At 52.5% G+C, this 25065-nt stretch overlaps 1 protein-coding gene across 1 annotated transcript in view; it reads left to right on the top strand.

Moving 5' to 3' along the window:
- Positions 1–25065, top strand: part of LOC8035310 (autophagy-related protein 2 homolog B) — a 59812-nt gene that overhangs the window by 1428 nt on the left and 33319 nt on the right. The window contains exons 2-12 of the mRNA XM_029976181.4: positions 7462–7567; positions 8108–8288; positions 8925–9089; positions 9811–9907; positions 12496–12654; positions 13148–13261; positions 16486–16518; positions 16845–17130; positions 17982–18153; positions 21136–21234; positions 24645–24812. Coding sequence (XP_029832041.3) covers positions 7462–7567; positions 8108–8288; positions 8925–9089; positions 9811–9907; positions 12496–12654; positions 13148–13261; positions 16486–16518; positions 16845–17130; positions 17982–18153; positions 21136–21234; positions 24645–24812 — 1580 coding nt within the window. The remainder of the gene's footprint in view (positions 1–7461; positions 7568–8107; positions 8289–8924; positions 9090–9810; positions 9908–12495; positions 12655–13147; positions 13262–16485; positions 16519–16844; positions 17131–17981; positions 18154–21135; positions 21235–24644; positions 24813–25065) is intronic.

Here is a 25065-nt window from a genome sequence, read left to right as displayed (position 1 = left end):
GTGAAGGCTAGAGGCTAAATGGCGCGTGCGGAGAAAGGAACTGTGTTTTGTATGGAAACGGTTTACGTCGCACCATTGTCTCTTTGTGACTCTGCTTGCTCTTGCCTTCAGCATCACCCGGATGCAAAGCGTTTGCGCTGAATTTTCTGGGTTACCAAGATAGGAGAACTGCACTTTTCTGCACTTTCCACTCATTCTTATTTTGCACGCTCTTTTTACCAACCTGTTTCTGCTCCCCTCTTACTTGCCCTTTCCATCCCTCTTCGCTCCACGCCTGCTCTCACACCACCTGCTTCTGCTCCTCCCGTTCCTATGTGCTGAATCCATAGCTTAGTCAGCAGCGCGCTCGGCTTTCACACCGGTGACCAAGGTTGAATCCCTTTCACCTGTTGCCGTTTTTTTTTCAAGATGTGTTAGTGGTTACGAACTTACCGACCTACCATAAAGCTACCACTTTACAAGACAATCTAGAGGATGAAACATGCTGGCATTCTTATGTGTTTGCTGATAGCTTTTCCGAGAAGACCGAAGCCAGAAGTGGTGGTCTTTTCTTTAATGGAAGCTGTGGGAATTCGCGTACCGCCGCCGATTCGCCGTTTCCCACGTGGTCCGTCAACAACCCGAGTCCAGCCTGGTTCTTTCACGGGAGCGGGATTCCGCTCCCAGTTTATTGGTACAATAAAACACAACACTACAGAGCACTCAATCTAAACTACAAATACAAGCTACATTACACAATTATTTACAAATGCACGTTAAGGCTTAAGCTAAACACAAAGGAGGCCCTTAGGCCTCGCGTCCCGCGATATCCTAGATCCGGTCGCCACCCACTTGCCTGCCAGTCCCTGCGTCTCGGTCGCGTCCGGAGTTCTTAGAGACCTCTCGCCCTCTGCCCCACCGAGTATATCTATCGATGGGCGAGGAGGTTTCTCCTCGCCTGCCACGGGGGCGCCTGCAGCGCCCTCCAGTGGCTAGGAGAGAAAGCGGCGCGTCGGGAGCCGAATTCGAGATCCCGATCGACCCCGCGGCAACACGACCATGTGATCGTGTCGCGGCCAAGATTGGCCGAATGGCTTGATGGGCGCCCTCGTGAATTCACGGTGCGCCATACTCCCCTCTCCTAAAAATCGAAGTATGCCGGAATTCAGACGTAGGGCTAGGCTGCTGGGAACACCGTCGCTTTGTTTGGCCTGGAGACCCCCCACACGCACACACACACCGCTGGTCCCAGGGGTCGTCCTCACTGAGGTCCATTAGTTCTCCCGAGCACCTCACAGTAGACTGTGTTGACTTCAGCTTGGCGGCGGCCTCCGGGGCAACGGGGTCCTTGAGCAGTGTGCCTGGCCACCATGAGACTGGCCTCTCCACAGAGTGGTGCACCGGAGAGGGACTGTGGTTGCGACCCAGCTGCGACCGCCCTCCCGGAACGATGCGGGGCTGGAAGTCCAGTGTCACTGAGAACTGCACCCCGGCGTCCTGCATGGCGTCGCGGACGTCCCACAAAGCTCCCCGAGCTGTGGTTCCTGCCGGGGAATACGCTGCCAGAAGACGAGGAGTTCAGCCCAAGCTGGTGTTTGTCCAAACGGCGACTCCTCCTTTCATCCTCTCCCAGAGAGGACCATTCGTGCACACCAAGTTGCGTCTCGAAGCAGCAGCCGCAGGGGCGATGACGCACAAGATGGGAAAAGTCCAAGGCGTGGCAGTACCCCAACACCAACAGCAACGCCGCACACAAAAAACAAAAAAAACAAAACATTCAAAGCAAAAACAAGAAAAACAAGCACTAAGGGTTCCGAGGAACCCTACCCCCACCCACAAAGAAAAACAAAAAACAATAAAAAAAATATATGCCGGGAACGCCGATTTCGGATCGCTACCCCCTCTTCTTCCCTTTCCCGGGTTACGGAACGCCGATTTCGGATCGTCCCCCCTCTTCTTCCCTTTCCCGGGCCACGCACTCTACGAGGTTCCGATCCCATCGGGTTGCCTCCGGCTACGCGTGTTGTAGCTGTGCCGCGGTGGTCCCAGGAACTCCTGAGATCGTTGGCGCCCGCGAATGCCCCTTTGCGGCCGCTTGACCGGCTCATCCCCTTCCCTGGGGAAAAAGGGTTTCAGTTCGCCGATGTGAACTGTCCCGCGGACGAGATCAGAATTCTGGTCCCTCAGCGTGTATGTCAGTCGAGACTTCTTGGAATCGATGACAAAGGGGCCAACCCACTTGGGGGCCAACGCCGCCGAGAAGAACTTACTCGCATCGCTCTGCGCGTGACTTCACCGCAGAACGGTGTCGCCCACCTCGAACTGCGCATCGCGGTGCGCTTTGTCATAGGTGTTCTTCTGCTCCGCCCGCGCGCGAGCCCTGTTTCCGCGGGCGGCGTCCAGCGCCCGCGACAGTCGCTCTCTTGTGCGCGTTGCGAAGTCCTCGTGCGAGGGCACCGCTCTGGCCGCGCTCTGTCGCGGGCGAAGAACCGCATCGGTCGGCGTAGAGAGTTCTCTGCCGAAGTTCAAAAGCGCAGGCGTGAACCCAGTGCTGCGGTTGAGGTTGGACCGCAATGCAAACGAAATCGAATCCAAATGCAGATCCCAGTCCCGCTGCTTTCGAGCATACGCCCCGAGCAGCGGCTTGATGTCGCGGTTCCGCCGCTCGGTCACATTTGCTTGGGGATGGTAACACGAAGTCTTACAATGCTTAATCCCGAGGGCCTGGCAGGTTGCCGCGAAGACTTTCGAGCAAAATATCGAGGCGTTGTCACTCACCAGTCTCTCGGGGAACCCGTAGCGACACCAGACCTCGGACAGCCTGCTCAGGACTCCCTTGGCTGTCACCTTCCGCATTGGAAACATCTCGACGAATCCGGTGAAGTGGCAAGTGACTACCAACACATGTTGATAGCCTCCGCTTGACCGCGGCAAGGGTCCCATCAAGTCACAGGCCGCGATCTCCCATGGCCGCGTACTCACGATGGGCTCGAGCAGGCCGGGCGGTCTGCCCCCCCTGGGCTTGCGCTCTTGGCACACTGCGCAGCTACGGACATAACGGCACAGCTGCCCCTTCATGCCCGGCCAGGTAGCGAAACGGCGCAGCTTATGCCACGACTTCGGTGCACTGCCGTGACCGTCCGCATCGTGGTAGTGACGCAGCGCTGCCACTCTGAGATCGCGGGGAATCACGGTCTTGAACGACTCACTTGAATCGCTCTCTTCCGGGAAGTAGCGCAGCAGGACGCCGTCCCCATCGATCAGGTAAGATTCCAGCTCACCTGCTTCGATGTCTGACTCCTGGGCGATGGCACTTGGCCCTCTCGGTGTTCCGGAGTGCCGGAGCGTCTTTTCGGCTGTCTGGTCAGGATCCATCTCTTGCCTGAGCCGGTCGAAGATAGCGCGACAAAATGAATCGCTCTGCTGTGCTTCGTACAGTTCCGTTCGGTTGAACGCCGGTCCCAGTGAGGTAATCGCCTCAGCCAGCTGCGCGACGCCGCCACAGTGGGGAGCGGAGCGCGAGGCGGGATTTCCCGTCTCCTGGGGGATGGCCCCGCCTCCGTAGCCTGCTGCCTCGCGCGGTGGGGGATCCACGGGTGCGCGGGAGAGCGCGTCGGCCACCACATTTGTCGTGCCCTTCCGGTACCGAATTCGGTACTCGTACTTCTGCAGTGTCAAGGCCCAGCGCGCCAGTCTTCCGGCGGGTTCCTTGATTCGGGAGAGCCACGCGAGGGCCATATGGTCCGTCTCGATCGTGAATTCCGTCCCTTCGACATAATGATCGAACTTCTTGAGAGCAAAAATGATGGCGAGGCATTCGCGCTCACTCACCGTGTAGTTCTTCTCCGCCGGGTTCAGCGCCCGGCTGGCAAATGCCACCGGGCGGATCTCTCCCTCTGTCTCCTGCAAGAGCACCGCGCCGAGTCCCTGGTCGCTGGCGTCCGTCTGGATCGTGAAGGGCCTATTCAGGTCTGGCAGTTTGAGGGATGTTGTACGCGCCAAGGCCTCGGTCAGCTGGAGGAACGCCTCCTCCTGCGGCGCTTCCCAGCTCCAGGGAGCAGCTTTCCTCAGCAACTGCGTGAGGGGTGCCTGCATGGCGGCGCAGTTCGGGATGTAGGCTCGGTAGTATCCTATCATGCCGAGAAAACGGCGCACTCCCCCGACATCGGTAGGGATTGGGAACTCCAAGATCGCCCGCAACTTGTCCGCGTCGGGGGAAACTTTTCCTCTCTCGATCCGGAATCCCAACAAGCTGATCTCAGAAGCTCCAATTTGGGCTTTAGTCGGGTTTAGCGTGAGGCCGGCGATTCGTAGTTTGCGCAACACGTCCTCGAGGTGACGAAGGTGGTCCTCGAAAGTTTCCGAGTACACAATGATGTCGTCCAGGTACGCGAGCGCGTGCTGCCACTTGGCATCTCCGAGCACCCCGTCGATCAACCGCTGAAATGTCATCGGTGCACCTGTTAATCCGAACGGCATCCGAGTGAACTCGAACAGGCCTCGGTGACACACGAATGCAGTTTTGCTTTCGTCGCCCGGGCTCATCTCCACTTGGAGGTAGCCTTTGCTTGCGTCGAGGGTAGTGAAATACTTCGCCTTCCCCAGATTCGAGATGATTTCTTCGATGCTCGGAAATGGATACGCATCTTTTACGGTCACCGCGTTCAAGCGCCGATAATCGACGCAGAGTCTCGATGTTCCGTTCTTCTTGGGCACCAAAACCACCGGGAATCCCCAGGGTCCTGATGACCGGCGAATGATTCCCGACTTCAGGAGCTCATCGACTGCGGCATCTATCGCTTTTCGCTTCGCCAGGCTCACGGGACGCGGATTGGACTTCCAAGGGCGTGCGTCCCCACTTTCAATGCGATGTTGCACCTGCTTAGTGCAGCCCGGCTGTTCGGTGAACATTTCGTCAAAGTTGTGCAGCAAAGCCGCCAACCTCTCTCGCTCTGGTCGGGACAGTCCATCGGCATTGGCCAACGGGTGGCCCATTTCGTCGCAGTGCTCGGCGGAGCTCGGAGTTGGGTGACTCATGGGCATGGCGTCGTCGCGGTCGGTTCTTTCCTGTTCCGTCGCTTTTCCCAGCGCTGCCGCCATGGCCCCCATGGAGCGCTCTCGGAAACTTGAAAGGGGTGCATGTGCCCCCTCTCGGTACCCGCCACTTGCCACGTCGATGATGATGCCCGTGTGGGCCAGGAAATCCCGTCCCAGAATGATGGGCACTGTCAGCCCGGCCAAATGGACGAACCGCTGTCTCTGCGCGCGTTGATTCCAACGTACCACGAGACGCACTGCTCCCCTCGAAGTCGTCGACCCACAAGCCAACTGGAAAGTGGTCTCCCCATGCCTCACCCGAACGGACTTCTGTTGGAGATGCCTGAGGACCTCGTCCCCAATTAGCGACGCACTAGCCCCGCTATCCAGAAGAGCTGCGAACTCCTTTCCCGCCACCGTCAGGGAAATAAATGGGGCCGCGGTGCTTGTCGCTGCTCCGACTCGATACGCCGTCGGCACGCACACGGTCGAAGGGGTGTCGGGGACCCGCTCGTTGGTCTGTTTCGCCGCCGATAACTTTATCGGCGGCCTCCTCCGTTTCCCGGAATCTCCCTTGTGCAGTCGCGCCTATAGTGCCCGATTTCGTGGCACTGAAAGCAGCGGCCTCGCCAACCTGGGATAGGATTCTCCCCAGTGGGACGTCCGATGCGCTCACCCCTTTGTGGCAGCGGGTCGGCGGCAGCCTGCTCCTGGGCTGCGGCGATCCGTGGTGCGCCGGTCAGACGGAATTCCGTCGCGTGGACGGCCGCGCTCCCTCCTCGGCGCGATCCTGGCTCCAAGGCGTCATCCGTGAGCTCCCAGGGATTCCGGCTCGGCTCCCCGCTGGCCTCCGCCATTGCGGCCTCCCCCCGTCGATACCCACGTGGCACCGGCCCCTGCTACGCGCATCGAGGTTCGAGCGTGTCGATTGGTGCTGGGGGAAGGTGGTACCTGCGCTCCGCCAGTATGTCGGCCTGAACCCTGCGCGCCTCCTGTGCTAGCTCACTCAGACTTCCGAATGGGCGCCCACGGAGATACCGCGAGAAGGTGGGATGCGCCTGCCTCACCACCCGCTCGACCTGCTCCTGGTTCGTAGCATTGGGATCGGCGATCTGCAGGAGTTCCTGCATTGCCCGCAGGTACTCAGCAGAGGGCTCAGCGGGAGCCTGCGTTCTTTCCTCCAGTTCCCTGCGCATTCTTGGCAGGTAGTCTGCCGGCAAGAATTGTTGTCGAAAGAGATCCGTGAACTCGTCGAGTGTTCCGGCTGACTCACCCACAAGGCGATGCCACCTGGCTGCTGGGCCTACAAGAGCCACCGGCAGAACTCTGCCTAGCGTCTCCTTCTCTGTCACGCCGGTAGCCTTCCGATATCGCTGGATTTCCAGCAAGAAGTCGGTCGCGCTCAGAGCTTGATCGCTGTGTCCGCTGTACTCCGGCACCGGAATGCGGATGAGGGTTTTTGGCGGCGGCGTTTCCCTCTGCATGCTCTGTAAGGCCTGAGCGAACGCCGCAACCAACGCCGCGGACTCACGGGACATCTCCGTGCTTTGCGGCATAGACACCGCTGGCGATACCGCCGGCGTTTCCGGCACTACGGTCATCTCCGCGGCGTTCCCCTCCGTCAACCCCGAGAGCCGTCGCTCTTTTTCCGCTTGTGTCGTCGCGACGTCCGCCAGAAACATTAAATCTGTTAGTGCGAAATTACCCGCGGCCATCCCGAACACTTGTTTGGCGTGCCCTTTCCACCTTCACAGTGCCGCGGTATAGACCCGCCAACCAGGGGGACCGCCCCGCGTGAACTTTCACGTGGTGTCGTCGACGGACGTTGCGACCGTAATTACGGCTCGCCTGCCCCAACGTTGATGCGCGATTTGTGGGAATTCGCGTACCGCCGCCGATTCGCCGTTTCCCACGTGGTCCGTCAACAACCCGAGTCCAGCCTGGTTCTTTCACGGGAGCGGGATTCCGCTCCCAGTTTATTGGTACAATAAAACACAACACTACAAAGCACTCAATCTAAACTACAAATACAAGCTACATTACACAATTATTTACAAATGCACGTTAAGGCTAAAGCTAAACACAAAGGAGGCCCTTAGGCCTCGCGTCCCGCGATATCCTAGATCCGGTCGCCACCCACTTGCCTGCCAGTCCCTGCGTCTCGGTCGCGTCCGGAGTTCTTAGAGACCTCTCGCCCTCTGCCCCACCGAGTATATCTATCGATGGGCGAGGAGGTTTCTCCTCGCCTGCCACGGGGGCGCCTGCAGCGCCCTCCAGTGGCTAGGAGAGAAAGCGGCGCGTCGGGAGCCGAATTCGAGATCCCGATCGACCCCGCGGCAACACGACCATGTGATCGTGTCGCGGCCAAGATTGGCCGAATGGTTTGATGGGCGCCCTCGTGAATTCACGGTGCGCCATAAAGCAAATCCATTCCTTTTTGCGCAGTCTTCTGCAGGGTGAAGGTCCGGCTGACCAACACGACGATTCGTGTGGAGCACATCCCGAACCCGGACACCGATTACGGAATTGCCCTGGAGGTCCGGATCAAGTTGTGAGTGCTCAGATTGTTTCTCGCTCGAGCTGCGCTTTCAGAACTCAGTTCCCCGTGTACAATTTGTAAGTCTGTTCATCTCCATTGGCACGAGTCCCAGTGCAAACGAGCCTTTCCCCGAAGAAGTGTAACATCCACTGGTTGAGAACAAGCCCAGATGACTTGTAATCCGCTTGACTTAGTGACCAGTAGGAATCCTCTGGGGGTAGTCTGTCATTCCTGAGTCCACCATTAGATTTTTCCAACCTGTATGGTAAATTTGTTCCATCAGACTTGACACTTCAACTCACAGGAGAGTCACACTTTCCGCACTCACAGGTGTTTAATTTATGGGGAAGTGTTACTGACAGTGCTTAGAACCATTTTGCAGTAGAGACTTAACAAGCAAAGTTCTGGAGTGGTACAGCAAGCCCCGATCGGCCGCTCGGCATTACTGATAGCGCTCGGAACTTCTCTAAAGTAAAGACAGACGTAGCAAGCCCCGATTGACTGTCCGATCGGCCGTCCGATCGCTTGACCGCGAGTGACCTCCCTTCCCAGGGTGGACTACTTCGACCAGGTGTGCACGGAGACGGAGATAGCGGGGGAGACGATAGCGCAGCGGGTGCACGAGCGGGTGGCCCTGTCGACCAAGCGCATCAAGCTCTCGGGCACCAGCCTCTACACGGACGAGTTCTCCCTCGCCAAGAACGCCTCGCCCTCCCAGTCCGCCGCAGCCCTGGTGAGTGATTGACAGCCTTGCCCGCTAGTCTAAAAGGCATTGTGAGCCTTTGTGGGATGCGCTTGGAGACACAGCGGGACTTTAACAGATGGGACACTTCTGGGACGCACATTGCCTGTTTAACTGGACTTGCATTCTGTTCTCCTTCAGTAGAGGTTCATAACAAAAAGTGTCACTTGAAAAAAAAACAAAAAAATGCGGTTTTCTTACTTGAAAAATAAACAATGTGTCGCAGAACGCTCATTCTCCGCTCAGATATAGCAGTTAGGACGAGATGCTAGTCTCATAATTTACTGCAATACGATTCAAACGTTATATAAGTCCTTATCATAACTTTTCATCAGTGAGGAAATTGTGCCAGTTCTGGCTAGCAAACACCATTCCTCATCTTGTGTTTGTGGGATCTGTTAACCGCCATTCCTTGTCGAGAAATGAAAAAATTGCGGATAACTCGAATTAGATAATGGTAAATTTTGAAACTTGGGCATTCGGTTCCAACTGCTAGCACAACATCCGAGACTGAGCCTTTGGCGACACATAGTCTTTCTTCGTTGTGGGAGAAATGTGGTTCTCTCTATTTTCTTGAACACCCGGTGCTTAGTGACGCCAGCGTTTAATCCTGATGCGATGCGACAGGGTTTGGACTCCATGGCGGGCTCGCCAGAGATGCCGCCGCAACACGTCGCCTCTCCGGAGAGTCCTCCGCAGCCGGAGTCGGACCCGATCCTGATCTCGCGGCTCCAGGGCCGGCAGGAGATGAAGCTGCAGCTCAAGCAGGACGAGTCGCTGACGGACCCAAACGTGAGTGGCGATGCTCGGCACGTACCGGGTCTTTCTGCGAACACTTTCAAACATTTTCTACAAATAGGGCGGTCGAGAAAAGGACACCATGTTCGGGAGCGAACCGCCAGTAGCTGCAAACGTCGCAGATTGCAAAAAGATTCACTTATTACCTATTTAGTTAGAGGAAATGAACATATTGTTCCAATTTGAAACTTGCTGATGTCATCAGTGTTTTTGCATTGCCTGCCTTCCGGCCGCTGCGTGAGTGAAAACTTTAGCGCACCCCCGTGCTTACCCCAATGCTTTGGGTCTTCCTAGAAAATGGTTGATTTAGGGGTTTTCCATGATGCTAAGCAAGTTTCGGATTGGAATTATATGTTTATTTTCGCTTATTAATAGGTAACTTGGAAAGTATAGGAACTTGTTTTGCTAATTAGTGTGTCTTTTTGCAATCCCCGACACACACCGTGACTGGCAGTTTGTCCCCGAAAAGGGCTTTTTTTTCCCACTCTTTCTTTTTTTTAGGGTTGCTTACGAGTATTCGCAGAAATGCCCAATATATGTATTTGTGTCGCCACAAAAGCTTCGTCGCCCTAATGGTGGGAGGAGCTCTAAACATGCTGTAGATTTTGTCTCCTGCCTTTGCTCGTACGATGGTGACGCATCTAAATTTCTGTTGATTGGCGCATTTGAGTTTAGTGTCGGGCTAATGGGGATGTACTGATTTGCCTCTTTCCAGGTTGAGGTTGAGTTCAACCTGGACCAGATGCCGCTGTTCCTTTCGCCCAGGCAGGTGAACCTCCTCATCAAGCTGGCAAAAGGCTTCTACTGCCCAGGCAAGTGGGACTCGCCAACGTTGGCCAACAGCTACCCAACTTTGGACCAACATTGCCCCATGTCGGCCCGTCATCGCACTGCGCCGATCCTGCGCGTGCTTTCTTGTGCAAACTTTTAAGTTGCATTGATGTTGCTGACCTGGCAGTTTCGGCAACATTAACGAATGCTTGAATTCAAATGGGCACATTACTGACATACTCTCGTAGTGCTTATGGTCGGGGACGCTTTCTAACTTTCATAACACTTAGTCGCAGGCAAAGCCTGGCAGAAGGTGGTGTGTGTGTGCGCTGGAGGAAGAGGGTCTGCTGGATTTTTAGCCTTTTACCGACTGCAGCTTGTGCCATTACTTTGCCCGCGCTCCATCAGCTGCTTGAGTCTTAGCAATGGACCTTTTTTCAGTAAGCTTCTGCACATGCAAACACACCCTCTTCTGGCCTTGCTTCCCTCTGCCGCCATTTTCGCTGGGCAAAGTTCCGGTCAGCCAACACATTCAGCAACTATCTTTGCGCGTATTTAGTCTTTTTTGGCCATTCTTGGTTGAGTATACGCTAGTAAGGGTTATAAAAGGCAAGAAACATCAATACAACAGCACGATGCCAATGTATTCTGGTGGGCGGAGGCAAGTTAAGCTGTCCCTCATTTGTACTTCGACCACAACCTTGCAGACGGCGCTCATTACTGTAAAAAGGCCCATTGTATTGCCTGACTCCAGCAACTTCCTACCTGTTGCGTGCTGTGCGGATGTGCACTGTATACTGGGCCTGCTAGTGTCATACTTAGTATTTTGTTAATGATATCTTTTTATTGTATCAGTGTAAGCTTTGCATTCATATTCATAGTAGCAGGTTACAATGTGCAAACCACGCTTCTCTCATTTTATAAAGGAGTGACCGAAAATGTTCACTAGTGTATGCCAGTGTTACATCAAACCAAACTATCATTTGAGGTTCCAAAGGAGGTTAGGGCATCGGAAGGTTTTGGGTTAGGGAAAGGGTCAAATATGGCCATCAATGAGGGAAAGCTAGGTGTAGTATGTAGTGAGATGTTAGGGAAGAAGGGAAACCAGGCACAATACATAGTCGGATGTTGGGGAAATTGGAGCTCGGGTAGACCCATTCTTTCCCTAACACGCGCTAGTCACTTTTCTTGCTTCCCTAGGCTAGAATTTTTTAAAGTTAGCACTTTAGCAAGGGCCAAATATAGCCACTATGGCGAGAAGCAAAGTGTGGTATGTAGTAAAATATATAAAATAGCGCAACAAAAGGACAAGGACAAGAAGTATACAGGACAGGTGCTATTTTGTGGAAGAAGGGAAGCTAGGCATACTGCGTACTTGGACTCTAGGGAAGATAAAAACCCGACGGCGCCCACTCTTTCGCTATACCTCGTTTTACCTTGAGTCGAGATGCAGCCAATGCTACGAGCTGAGGGGACCAATCAAATAGCGTTAAAAGCGCACCCTCATGGTGTTCGTCATGTTTCTCTATGTGTTCTGTCATCGCTGGATCAATCATGCACATGTAGTGAGGGTGTTTTTGATTCTGCTTGACTGCTCCCATTAGCTCGTAGCATTGGCAGTGTCTGGACTGCAGCCCCAGTAGCTTTCCCTCCATCCCTCAAGTGCCGTGTCCCCTTCCCGTTGTCCCCCAGAAGTTGCCCCACCCCGTGCCCCCCACAGAGCTCTACCCGTGTTCCTCCCCTGCCACCCCGACCCCAAGTGGACAGTGCCCAAAGCGGCAGCAGGTTTGTTTTGGGGAGAGGAGGTTTGAATATTTGTCCCTACTCCCCAATTTGGCCATAGACCGGCTACCGATTGAGGGACTGCGCGCACTGTCCCCCTGTTAGGAACGGCAGGAGCTGTCTGGCAGCAAGGAGTAATTTCTCTAAATCTTCATTACGGTGTCTCATGCCACTTACTGGCCTAAGGTGCCATGGCACCTTAGACCAGTCAATGGCATACTACGTAGACAGATAAACGGCATACCACATAGTTGGATGCTAGGGAAGAGGGATACCCGACGGCACACACTCTTCTCTGGGTGGAATGAATGACAACTTCCGGTCAGTGCATTGCTCTTTATGGACCTTGAAGCTTGTTCATGGCTGAGTCTTTTCGCTTATAGCAAATGCATGCAGGGGAAATATTAGCTTAGCAAATTATTTTTCATGGTGGTAGGACCATTCTTTCCTTCCCATATCCGAGGTTGTCCTCTAAAGCTAAATCTGGTTGGAAGTCTCGAGGTTAACTTGAGGGTATGAATCTCCGAGAGAAAACAAACAAAAGCACAATGAGAGCCTTGGATTGTGTGTAGTGTGAATGTAGCATCTGCAATTTTTAACTTTTGACCCGTAAGGCTTGGCAAGGAACAACTGATGTTACTGCTTAACAGTGTTGCTATACATGAGACTCTACAAGTGCTTTTGATATTTCAGTTAGTAAAGGACGAAACACAAGGTCGCACGTGCATACTGTGTCATGCCGTTTACCTTGGGGGGAAATGTCATATTCTATCATAGTTGCTTTTTTTTTTTTTGCTTGTCTGCAACATTGTTTGTGCCTTACCCCCAGACATTCTTTCATCTGCAGCGAGCGAAGGAGCTCTAGGTGCTGTCCATTCCAAGTGCAAGCCCATGGACTTGCGGGATTTTGCCCGGGTGGAGCAAGACCTCCAGAGGCAGATCTCAACCAAGAGGGTGCCCTCGCGAGGCCTGGCATCCCACACGGGATGGTCTACCCATTCTCTCGGTGGGTGGACCAAAAGAGAGCTTATCACGTTCACACTAGTCTAAGGTTGTGTCAATTTACGGTTTGCAAGAGTGACATGCCTGTTTTTGTGTGGTGGAGTTTGCTCTGTTAGGTTTGGGTATTGCACTCGGAAGAAATATCATAAGGTCTAACCTCATTCTTGATTCTCACAACTCGCATGCTCGCACATCCTGCCTGCCCAGAAACACACACATCTGTCCCTCACCTTATAAATTTCCTCTCCCTTATTCCCCATTTCCCTAGCAATAAACTTCCCTAGCCCTTTGATCCCTAGAGTATTCCCTATGCATCTTGTTGGTGCCTCATGCTGTTAGAACTTCGCAGCTTATTAAGGCAATATTGCTAGATTTCATTGCTGTTTGATCAAAGTTCACTGATGATGTTTTGATGTCTGGGGATCATTGTCGCTAGATTGGGTACTGTGTCAGTTTATAAAAAAATTTATGTTGAGAATTGATTTTCTTTTTTTCAGATTCGGATGAGGACTATCAGCCAATGACGCGTCAGAGGGCCTTTGTGGAGAGCGGCAGTACCAATGCCACTTCAGACATGGAGTCGTCTGCTTCCAGCATCACCTACCACGCAGGTCAGTCAGTTCTTAAAGTTGCTGTTCTCTTTTCTTCTTTTTTTTTAAAGGTAATGCTCGGTGTATGCTAAATAAACATTCATTGCAGCTTGGGGCATGCATTGGATTTTCCTTGACAATAATTGTTTAAACATTTTGAGAGTTACCTGCCTTTTTTTTAGATTATCTGCCCCGACTTGTCCAGTGAGTCTGGTAACCTGACTGACTTGTGAGTTTGACAGTGTTACAAAGCAAGCTTTTTGAGCATTGGTAGCACTGTCCATTCTAGATATTCTTCCTGTTTAATGATCTCTGCACTTCCACAAATCTGCAATTTCTGATTTCTTTTTGTTACAAGACAACAAACTTAATAGCATTTTCATCTTTTATTGTCTTTTGTCATTGCCTCGTAGAATAAGTAGCTTTTCGGGATGCAAGATTCATCTTGTTTAGACCTGTAGGTAACAGAGTCTTCCAAGTGAACATCTTCGCCAGCCGATTATACGGATTCCATTTAAATCGAAAAGAAGTCCGAATAATCAAGCAGTACGGAAAAGTGAATTCAGCCTAAAAATCCTCTGCATTGGCGCTTTATGTACTTAAATGGCTGGTGAAACAGATCGGTAGTTTGCTGGATGATTCGAAAAAAAGAAAACTCAAACCAAAAGTTTAGAAACAACAGTTCCCAACGTTTCGGGGTCGACTTGACTCCTTCTTCAGGGGTGACTAAAAATGGAATGGAACAGCGCGAGCTTCGACCTCTCCTTCTTCTTCTACCGAGGTGATGTTTTCTGAACGTGACGCAGGCCATGGACGTAAATAGATGGTAAGGCCCCGAGGGACCTGTTAATGTTCCCTGGTGTATTCTGGATGTGCCACGACTCCAAGAACAGGCGTCTTCGAATATGTGGCTCCGTGTCTATCACGTGTGCTTTTCCGAAGTCGATCCGATGATCAAACACCTCACAATGTTCCGCGACGGCGCTACGCTCGCGATCGAAATTGCGCACATCGTTCTGGTGCTGGCGCATGCGTTCGGGAAAAGATTTAGTTTCACCGATGTAGGCGGCGGGGCACTCCGCACACGGTATCTTGTAAACCACGCCCTGTGCTTTCTCTTTTGGGAGGAGATCTTTCGGCCTTGGCATGAGCCGTCCTAATGTTGACACTGGCTTGTGCGCCACTTGGATCCCTTCTTTTCGGAGCACGCGCGCCAGTGTCTCGCTCGTCCCTTTTACATAGGGGACGCTGATGCGCCCGATGGGGCGGGGCTGTGTGCCACCCGACGATCCATGGTTATTGCGCGTGCAGCACTGTCGACGGGCGACGCGTTGGACAAAACTCCTTGAATAGCCGTTTTTTTGGAGGTCAGCGTCCCTATGTAAAAGGGACGAGCGAGACACTGGCGCGCGTGCTCCGAAAAGAAGGGATCCAAGTGGTGCACAAGCCAGTGTCAACATTAGGACGGCTCATGCCAAGGCCGAAAGATCGCCTCCCAAAAGAGAAAGCACAGGGCGTGGTTTACAAGATACCGTGTGCGGAGTGCCCCGTCGCCTACATCGGTGAAACTAAATCTTTTCCCGAACGCATGCGCCAGCACCAGAACGATGTGCGCAATTTCGATCGCGAGCGTAGCGCCGTCGCGGAACATTGTGAGGTGTTTGATCATTGGATCGACTTCGGAAAAGCACACGTGATAGACACGGAGCCACATATTTGAAGACGCCTGTTCTTGGAGTCGTGGCACATCCAGAATACACCGGGGAACATTAACAGGTCCCTCGGGGCCTTACCATCTATTTACGTCCATGGCCTGCGTCACGTTCACAAAACATCACCTCGGTAGAAGAGGAAGGAGAGGTCGAAGCTCGCGCTGTCCCATTCCATTTTTAGTCACCCCTGAAGAAGGAGTCAAGTCGACCCCGAAACGTTGGGAACTGTTGTTTCTAAACTTTTGGTTTGGGTTTTCTTTTTTTCGAATTGTTCCCCAAACCAGACAGATTTCTGTCGAAGATGTTTACTTTGCTGGATGATGCTTCGCATCTTCGTGATAGGATTGTTTTCGATTTCAGTGGTCCGCAGTAGACGGCCACGTGATGGCCGGTACGGAGTGCACCATCCACGTCCGTGAACTTTTTGAATGTCACAACAATGTCAGCCAAGTTGTCCATAAACGAAACTATAAACAAAGAACAGTGGCGGACATCGAAGCGGTTCTTAGACATTTAGACAACCACGATCCCTCCGTGGATTCGACACTCTTCCCGGAGGCACAGCACAGAACAAAAGTTTGAGTCGAACCTAGCCGTGGACGCAGCCAATGGAGTTATAGATGCAGTTGGCGCCATTGGACACCGCTTGGAGACGACGGCAGAAGGCACGCACAGGACGGCAGCAGGCGATGCTTGGACGTTTAGACGACCGCAATCTCTCCGTGCACAGCGCAAAACAAAAGCGACCATTAAATCAATGTCGACTGCAGGAAAAAGGTGACGATTCCGATTATATTCTCGATCCAGCTTCTGTATCACATAGACAGCGCCTCCTGGCATGGAGCAAGTGCAGAAACTGGCATTGAGGCCACAGACAAAATCGAAACAAACAAAAATGACTGCAGTTCGGTTCATGATGGCAATTGGGTGGTTGCTAAAAAGTCGGAAAAATCGAGCGATGAGGCATACTCTTTCTGCATTTTCAGCAGCAAGTTGCCATCATCGTCATTAAATTTTAATTTTGTTGCATTATTCAGGCACGCAGTTACGTGCTATAGACATGTTTTTATATCTTCAGATGGCGTTGGGAATACTAGCTCACCTTTCTGAAACATTTTTTTTTCCTCTAAAGTGGTCCATTTCAAACCGGAACCGATTTTTTGGTTGTCATCATCACCACCACCACGGGGGTGTCGCGTGAAAATATTGCGTCCCTGATTGGCTGCTGCTACTCGAAACGTCTCCGAGTCGTCCCAGTTGCTCGTCCGTTTCAAACCTGACCCGATCCCAGCAATTCGTGTTGCACCGCAAGGATCTAGGGAAAGCTAGGGAACAACTCTTTAGCAACACCAAAACTGCCGGGAAAATTGCCCCGCCGAAGCAGGCCTCATACATTAACTGTACAGGGCAAGCGACGGTTCCGTAGTATTGTCCAAATAATTGGGCACGTATGAAATTTTGGCGTCCGAAAGATTGGTCGGCGCCCGTAACACATTGGTGATTTTCCTCTGTGTTTTTATTTCGTTTATCCAGCACCAAGACCCAAACAGAGAACAAAAACGAAAAGTGAGTTGGTCTGCCTATTTCTTTACATATTTTCAATACTAGAAATCATCCTGGTCACATCTCTACGATCTACGTAAGGTAAAGACGGTCCCGCAATGCACGTCGCACTGCATCTTTATTATTAGCACCTCGTTACGAGTGCTTTTCCAACTTTGTCCACAGACGTGGTTCCTCGGTTGATGTCCGAGGACGTTGCAAGTGTCGCGGTGTTGCTCGCCGTGTTCCAGAATAGAGCAGAACGGCCGAAGCAAATATGGCGGATGCCAGTTGTGGTTCCGCTTCGCTTACTAGTGCACCTTCACGGACGTTCACATAACCACTCGCAGGGCGGTCGTCCCACACGGAGGACACGCTGGTGGACCTGACGCACTTCCGGGTGCGTTGCAGCGCCCTCTACGCCGTCGTCCTCCACGACGACATAGTGGGTCCCTGCGGGGACAACGCGGCAGCGTCCTCCGGCGGTGGCGGCGTCTGCTGCCCCTCCCCCAACACTGCGGCGCAGATGCGCGCCCAGGCGGAGGCGTTCTTCGTGGCGCTCACGGGCACGAGCCTCCGTGACCTCGATGCCATGCGAGACTTTCTGCTCCGGACCGTCCGCACCAACCATCTACGGTGAGTGTTTGACTGCCCCTTTCCCCCCCATGCTCGACATCAAATCGGCGAACGTCGTGTGAAAACAGCGGCACTTGTGAGGTGTCTCGCAGAAGGGATTTAGAGCTGGTTCACGCAGTTGGGACTGCTTACGCCTGAGTGCGTTACGACCTCTCGCGACGTTGTGCGACGAAAGAATGCACTGGCATGCTGGCGCCGTCTGTGAGGTGGCCCTGGAACTGCATTTCACGAGAGCGAAGGTTCTCCAGTATTTGCGAGATCGAATGTACATACTGTCTGAGAGAAATGGTTGTTTTTAATGCAGTCAAAAGTTTTTCGATCCAGTAATTTAGCTTGAGACAACATCTCAAACTCTGCAATTAGGTTAATTTTGTTAATGCTGTATGTACTTTTCCCAAGTGGTCACTGGAGGAAACAGAAATGCTCTTGATTGTCTCTTCACGAGTTTACGAAGGAAATGCACTCGGTAGAAAAACGTGTCCTAGTTCCACTTCCCGGTACCTTGACATCTCCCTCACTACCTAGAAATGTAAACTTCAACGATCGCAAGAAAAAAAAACCCCGAACAAAGCACACGCAACAAAACATACACTATGCATACATCTTTTTTTCTTCTTTTCCACCTGGATTTTTGGTTTTTTTATTGCGATGAACTTGCACCACCCGACGCGGACTTCGACTGTATTTTCGTTGATGGAAACGACGTTGGTTCAGTTACGCTTAGAATGGTCACTGTGCTCACATTGGACACGGGATTGCAATCGCAACGAAATTGCAATCTTGTCGAAGGGTGTTTGTCGCGGAACGAAGTGCGTTGGGGCTCATCCGGTCGGGTTCTGCTGCGGCGTCAGGATTGCGGCCACGCCGATGACGCTGGAAGGCACGGAGAAGTCGTCTGCATCGCAGTGGTCGCTGAGCATGTCGACCACGGTGCTGGACCTGGAGGTGCTGGAGTGTATCTACGACCGCCCCCAAGACCAAGAGCAAGCCAGCTTCTCGCTCAAGGAGGTGCAGTTCAGTGAGGTGAGCCACTTTCGAGGGTGTCTCGATCACATCCCACGAACTCGGAGACTTGCGGAACGAGAGGCGAACGAGCGGGTATTGTGCGACGTCACGATGTCAAGCGGTGTCGTGACAAATGACGTCTTCGTGTCAAAGTCGTATAATTAATTCGGCCCCTTTGGGGTGAGATTGTTTAAATGACCTTGACCCGTGCATTGGTCACTGCGTGTTGCTTTTCTCACGAAATCCAGTCTTATAACACATTTCGTATTAAATTGTCAGTGTGCGTTCTCCATGCGAGATTCCCCTGAAACCCCGGGAACGTCGGCGAGGCTCGAGGTCGGTCGGTTGCTGTCACGAAGGTAGGAAGGTTCCAGAAATGACACGAGACCACGCCCCAACGACGACAAAAAACCGAGAGACGCCATTGGATGAAGAGGACGGCCGACTGAACGGCCGTTTTGGCTGTCCCATTTCGTACAGTTGCGTCTCTTGGTTGTGGTCGTCGTCGGGAGTGTGTCCTTCCGCGCTTCACCTCCGGTGGCCTTGCGTCACCTCCAGAAGCCTCCAACATTCACTGTTGCGGCTTACAACGAACGAAACGGACACGCGGCGCGAATGGACGAGTGGAAGAAGCCGGACACGTGATGCGCCGACCACCATCTCTCTCTTATTTCCGAAGCGACGCTGGAATAACATTCCAGTTGGTGGTCGGCGCTTTGTGCGTCGGTCTCTACGACTTGTCCGTTTACGTCTTTGAATATTCGAACTGCTGCTTTTGCGAGGTTTTGGATGGCGAGGGCTCCTTTAGAGGAGTCCACAGGGACTTGACACGCTCATTGGGAGAAGCGGGAAAGCTTTTTAAGGCAGTAGTTCTCAACCACTGATGTTTTGGGGACCCATTTTGGATGGGCAGAAGTGGTGGGAGACCCCATCCACCCGGAGGGAGGGGAGAGTGTTGGAAGATTACAATGACAAAAGGGTGAATGCAAGGAACTAAATGCATGTGAATCAATTTTGAAGCTCAGAAGAGGAGAATAATTTACCCTACTCACTCACTCCACATAATTTGGTCTATTTATCTTTGCAAAAACAGCCATCATCGATAAAAAAAACAAGTTTTAGTGCTTGGCTTGATCGACGGTCTAAGGCAGTGGTTCTTGAGCATGGATGTGTCGAGGATCCCTTGGGGACCTGCCAAAGTGATGGGGGATGCCAGCAGGGGAAAGGGAGGAGGGGTGGGGGAGAGTACAAAATAAGACAACTACCATAATATCCTGATATGTAGCCCACCTAAAAGTGAGAGCGAATCGGGTGAACATTAGGAGCGGGCTAACTTTTGGCGTGTAGCCGAGAAAATTTTTAAGAATGGTACTTTTATATTTTGTGACCTGCCAAGCTTGTTTTCACATGGAGAGGCAATGGAGCGCAGAAAAGGAAAAGTGTCCTTCCCAGTTTGCAATGTTCTCTCATCTCCCACTGTGGCTGAGTAACACCAATTCTGCCAAGGTCACCATGGGCCAGAGCCCCAGAATTACTAGAAGGGACTGTCTTTCGGTGTTCTCTAAAGAATAGCAAATAGTGCCAAAAATATTGGTGGGTTATTGGGGGTGGGGCATCCCTAGGGATATTGCGGTACCGTATTCACTCGTATAATGAACGCATCCCCCAGAACGGGCATCAATATTTTTACTTCTTTTTTCCTCGTGTAATGGATGCACCTCCAATTTTCGGCTCTGTTAGCCTCGAACTGCGTCCAACTCGGGCAGCCACCAAGCCCAAGCCAATTTTCTTTGGCCGGGAAGTGGCCAGGCCATGTCAAGGCAAGCCAAGCATAGCAGTACACGCGTGCATAATGGTTGCAAGTGCGTAGTTCCGGAAGTGATCAACAGTGAAACCGAGTGGCGCGCACGCCTAGCAAAGCTGGGGTCGAGGAACTTCCCAGCCCCGGACACGTTTTGCTTATTGGATGCATCGATGTAAACAGTCGCATAGCTCTCCGTGCTGAGTGAGCTTTGTAAGGCGCTTTTTCCTTGGCAAATAGCACGTTGAAAGAGCCCTAAAAAAAGGTTAGCAATTTATAAAATATGGTTACTGTGGCGTGCCCTCGACGAGCCGTGGGTGTGCCTCCGTCAGTGAAGACGTGCCACAGTACCCTGCCGTGTCATATTGGCAGCTTAAATGAGATTTGCGCAAGGTGTGTAAATGCAAAAATTTCACCCCACATAAGGAATGTACCCCCCTAGTGTGTCAATTTTTCAGGAAAAAAAAGTGCTTTTATTATGCGAGTAAATACGGTATAATTGCAATGTGAAAAGAGAATCCTTTACTGTTTAGACAAGTGAGAAGTAAAAGGATGAATGGATGGATAGGTATGAACGACTTGAGAACCGATTTGAGAACCACTTGTATAAAACTTCGGGAACCCTAACAAGGCCTTCAGGGGGACCCAAAGGGACCGTGGACTAGAGCACTGCACGTGCCCACTTTTTGAGGACCGGTCTGGCCCTGGCCCGCTGACTCTTAGTCTTACCCGACTCGGACCCGGCCCAATGGGATGCCTACCAGGGTCGCTAAACTCGTGAAACTCAAAGTTGGGGCCAAAGTTAACGGAGCGCACCGATTGGCCTATCACGATGATGACTTTGCGCTTTTTTCGCCGACGTCCAATCGGTGCGCTCCGCAAACTTCCGGCTCAAACTTTGTGTTTCACGAGTTTAGGGCCCCTGATTAGGTACGGCCCGGGCCTGTCCCAATGAGAGGCCAAAGTGTGCCTCCTCTCTTCAATTCAAAGCTGCCCCCGAAACATGTTTGTGCATTTGATTAGTTTACGTAAGGCCGAGCCCAGGCTTTGGGGTTGGCCCGGCCCTGTGCAGAGCTCTACCGTGGACTCCCATTTGAGGACCGCTGCTTTAGGGAATTTGCAAATAAAGAGTTGCGTGCACGGAAGAGTTGTTGGTGAAGACATCCGGTTTAATGTGGCACCGATTGTCCTTCCCCCAGATCCTGTCGTCCCTCACGAAGAGGGAGGAGAGCACGGGTGGCGACCCCATGGAGCCGTTTCTCCGGCTCAAGTGCGAGCACCTTGAGAAGACAAGCCAGGTTCGCTTCACTCTTCACTTGGTTCCGCAGCTTGGTTCCAGACCTGCGAGCTTTGCCTGAAAAGAGGCTCAGAGTGTCCGTAGTCCGGGGAAACACGGTGTCCTCAAGATGTGGTGGCTCCATTATAGCTTACTTCAGTGTTCGTAACCAAGGTCAATGACCCAACTAGCATTGTAGTCAGACTTTACCAGAGCAAATGCTAGGCTCGCTTTTGGCATGTTTTGAACTTTTTACGCGCCTGCCTGTGCTGTCTCGGTGTCCCACTTATGCTACGTCCTAGGTTTACGTGAACGTGCCCCAGCCCTATAGCATTGAAGATTTTTTGTGCTTTAACGACCATTTCCATGTTCTGCTTAGTTTAATATTGTGCATCTACCGTATTTACTCGCGTAATCCTCGCACTCGCGTAATCCTCGCACCCCTAATGTGGGCCACCAAAAATAGAATTTTTCTTTTCCTCGCGTAATCCTCGCACCCCCAAAACTGCAGCGGCGAAAGTCGCCTGCTCGTGAAACCCGCATATGGTGCACGCACTCTCCACCGCCCGCATTTTCCGGCACCGCGCCGCTCCGTATGGCCAGAGTGCTAGCAGTCCTAGCGCCATCTGTCAGACTCTAGTCATACTGTCATTGAGCCGGTCTCGCGACCGCAACGGTAGACGGCGTTAGCGCAGCCCCCGGTCGTCGCGTCGCAATCAGTTGTCGAACTGGTCGAACGTCGAACCAGGTCGAACGCTTTGAGCCAACCTCTTTGTTCGGTGCTGGTTGCCACTTCGCCATGGGGCGATACGCCAACTACACGGCTGCTTTCAAGCTGAAAGCGATAAACTACGCTATTGAGCACGGCAACCGCGCCGCAAGCAGACACTTCGGCGTCAACGAGTTCAACGTGCGCTACTGGAGGCGGCAGCACGGGGAGCTGCAGGCGACCAACAGGACACGCCGGGCTTTCCGTGGTCCAAAGACTGGCAAGTTTCCCCGAATTGAGACGCTGCTCATGGACTACGTCAAGGCTCTACGCTCCGATGGGTGCGCCGTGTCCATTGAGCTTTTGTGCAACAAGGCGCGCGCAATTGCCAGAAAGGAAGGCGTCCCGGCACAAGACTTCCGCGCCAGTAACGGGTGGGCCACGCGTTTCATGCGGCGCAATGGTCTCTCTTTGAGGAGGCGTACAACGCTTTGCCAACGCCTGCCCGAAGCCTACGAGGATAAGATCGTGGACTTCCACCGGTTCGTCATTGGGATTCGGCAGCAGAACAATTTTTTGCTGTCGCAGATTGGGAACGCGGACCAAACGCCTATCAATTTCGACATGCCCAGCAGTACTACTTTGGAGCAGAAAGGCGCACGCACCGTCCACGTACGCACGTCTGGCGCGGAGAAGCAGCGATGCACGGTAATGCTAGCTGTGACGGCGGACGGTCGGAAGCTGCCACCGTACATCATCTTCAATCTCCCCAAAGGAAAGTTTCCCCCTGGTGTGCACGTACGGGTGCAAGAAAAAGGCTGGATGAGTGCTGACCTCATGGTCGACTGGCTTAAGACTGTGTGGGGGCGGCGACCGGGAGCACTTCTTTTTCCGTCGCTCCTCGTTCTCGATAGCTTTCGGGGCCATCTTGTGGAACCGGTTCGCACAAAGTTGAAGGAACTGCGCACAGACCTGGCTGTCATTCCAGGTGGCCTAACATCCGTGCTGCAGCCTTTGGACGTGTCTTTGAACAAACCATTCAAAGATAATGTTCGAAGGTTGTATGCAGAGTGGATGGCCGAAGGCCAACACGATCTGACGCCGGCCGGCAAGATAAAGAGACCATCGGTGGAGCAGCTGTGCAGCTGGATAGCGGAAGCGTGGGGGATGATCGGAGCAGACATCGTCGTGAAGAGCTTCAAAAAGACTGGCATATCAAATGCCTTGGATGCAACTGAAGACCACTTGGTGTGGGAAGAAGACGAGGCGTCCGAAGCCGACGAGAAATCGGGAGGTGACGACGAGACAACGACCAGCGATGCTACCACTGATTCGGACTGAGGCTCGAGTGTTTCCAAATTAAATCTTACTTTGTCTTAAACCTGTGGTTTTATTGCTAAGGTAAGCCCTGTATTGCTACTTCTAAAAACTTTTAGGTAGCTGCCGGCGCGAAAACCCCAATTTGCTGGCGCTTCGATTTTTTATTTTTATTTTTTTAGAGCTCTACGTTTTCGGGAAAAAATTTTCCCCGCGTAATTCTCGCACCCCCAGCTTTCCATCGATTTTCCGCAAAAAAAAGTGCGAGGATTATGCGAGTAAATACGGTATACGTCGCTGATGGCCCCATTGGGTCTGCATTTGGAATGTGTCCTGCGTTTAACGTGGAGTCATTCCCCGAGGTTTGTGGCTGGTGCGGAATAGAATGTGACATTTTAATCGTGTTGCCGGGGGAGAGAATAATTGGGTGACAATCTGCGGAGTTCTTTTGATCTTAGTGGTAATACTTTGAAGTGTTACTATGCCGGTATTTAGTTCCAACATACATTACCGAAATCGTGAGGAGACCGTCACGCACTTATATATGTCGCTCTAAAATAATGAAAAGTGCTAGCAACAGAAATTCGGTTTAAACTTTAGGTGCATAATTTTTTACCTACCTGTTCAAAAGTTGACATGCCTTTTCTCATGCAGAGAAGCTGGTGGGCATCTGTAAGTATTCGGCTGTTACCATATTATCCATCCTCCTGACAGTTTTGCCGCGGTGCACTCCAGTAGGTTTGTGGTGAGGGAACATCAGTCCATCTCCCCATTTCAGAATTACATTTGGTACGCGAGCAAATGTGACACTTTTGCTGGATGCCGCATTGCACCCTTCCGTAATGGCAGGCTTATGCTCCTCGTAAAAAAAGAATGTTATCTTCTGACATATAAGTGGCGTTCATTTTCTTAAGTTTCTCTCGGTGCAATTTACGCAACAGGGCGACTCGTGCTTTTTAAATTTTTTTGTAAGTGTGCACTTGAACTGTGCTAGTTGTAGGCCATGCCGACATTTACGTCAAAGAAGGAATGGTGGAGCACCCGCCGACAGCCTGCTCTTTCAACTGTCCGTAGGCAGTTTGAAGTGCGACGGCACAGGTGTGCAGCAATTCCGCACGGCATCTTTTCGCAGTGGTTCGTAAGTACTCGGTGAAAGCTATACAAAGGTGCGACTTACGTATAAACATTCTCGTAAAATCGGCCGTGCAATTTGCACGGCGTTGCGACTTATAGACTTGAAAATATGGCACGTTGGTTTATCTTCCTTGGTCCGCACTGCGGTCTTGGACCCGCACGCACATTGAGAAACGCGCATCACTTCGTAAGAAGCCGAACGTCGAAGCTTACGCCAGAAACTTCTTTAGACGGAGCCTCGTTCACGTTTTTCCTCGTCCCCCCTTCCGCAGGCGCGAGGGGTCCGCGAGCCCTTCACTTCCATCGTGGTGGAGCTGGGCCCCACCCGGATGGAGGTGGACCGATCCCTGATGGACCGCATCTACGCCCTGCTCCACCCGCCGGCGCAGTTTTCCACGCCCAGTCGCAGGAACGCCGACATCTGGAGCACCTCGCTGCACGTGGGTGTCCGCCGCTCTGTCTCCCCCAGAACGCGGCATTCGTGACTTTCGCAACCCGTAGGGGGTGCGCTAGTTCCCGTCAAGATAACCGTTGTCTGGAGGATTGTCGTAGAACAGCGGTACCGGGTCGGGTCTGGGACGTGCGGGTAGTTCTGATCTTGCGAAATACGAGCGACATAAGAGCCTAACCGCACACCTCCCCGTCGGGAAGGTGTGAGCGAGCACCTTTATCTGGAAGCCCATCTTCCGGGAG

Source organism: Ixodes scapularis, unplaced genomic scaffold (assembly GCF_016920785.2).
Source record: "Ixodes scapularis isolate PalLabHiFi unplaced genomic scaffold, ASM1692078v2 PGA_scaffold10__122_contigs__length_95168666, whole genome shotgun sequence".
Classification (NCBI taxonomy): Eukaryota; Metazoa; Arthropoda; class Arachnida; order Ixodida; family Ixodidae; genus Ixodes; species Ixodes scapularis.
Note: the sequence above shows the minus strand (reverse complement) of the source record. Positions and strands in the feature narration are given on the sequence as shown.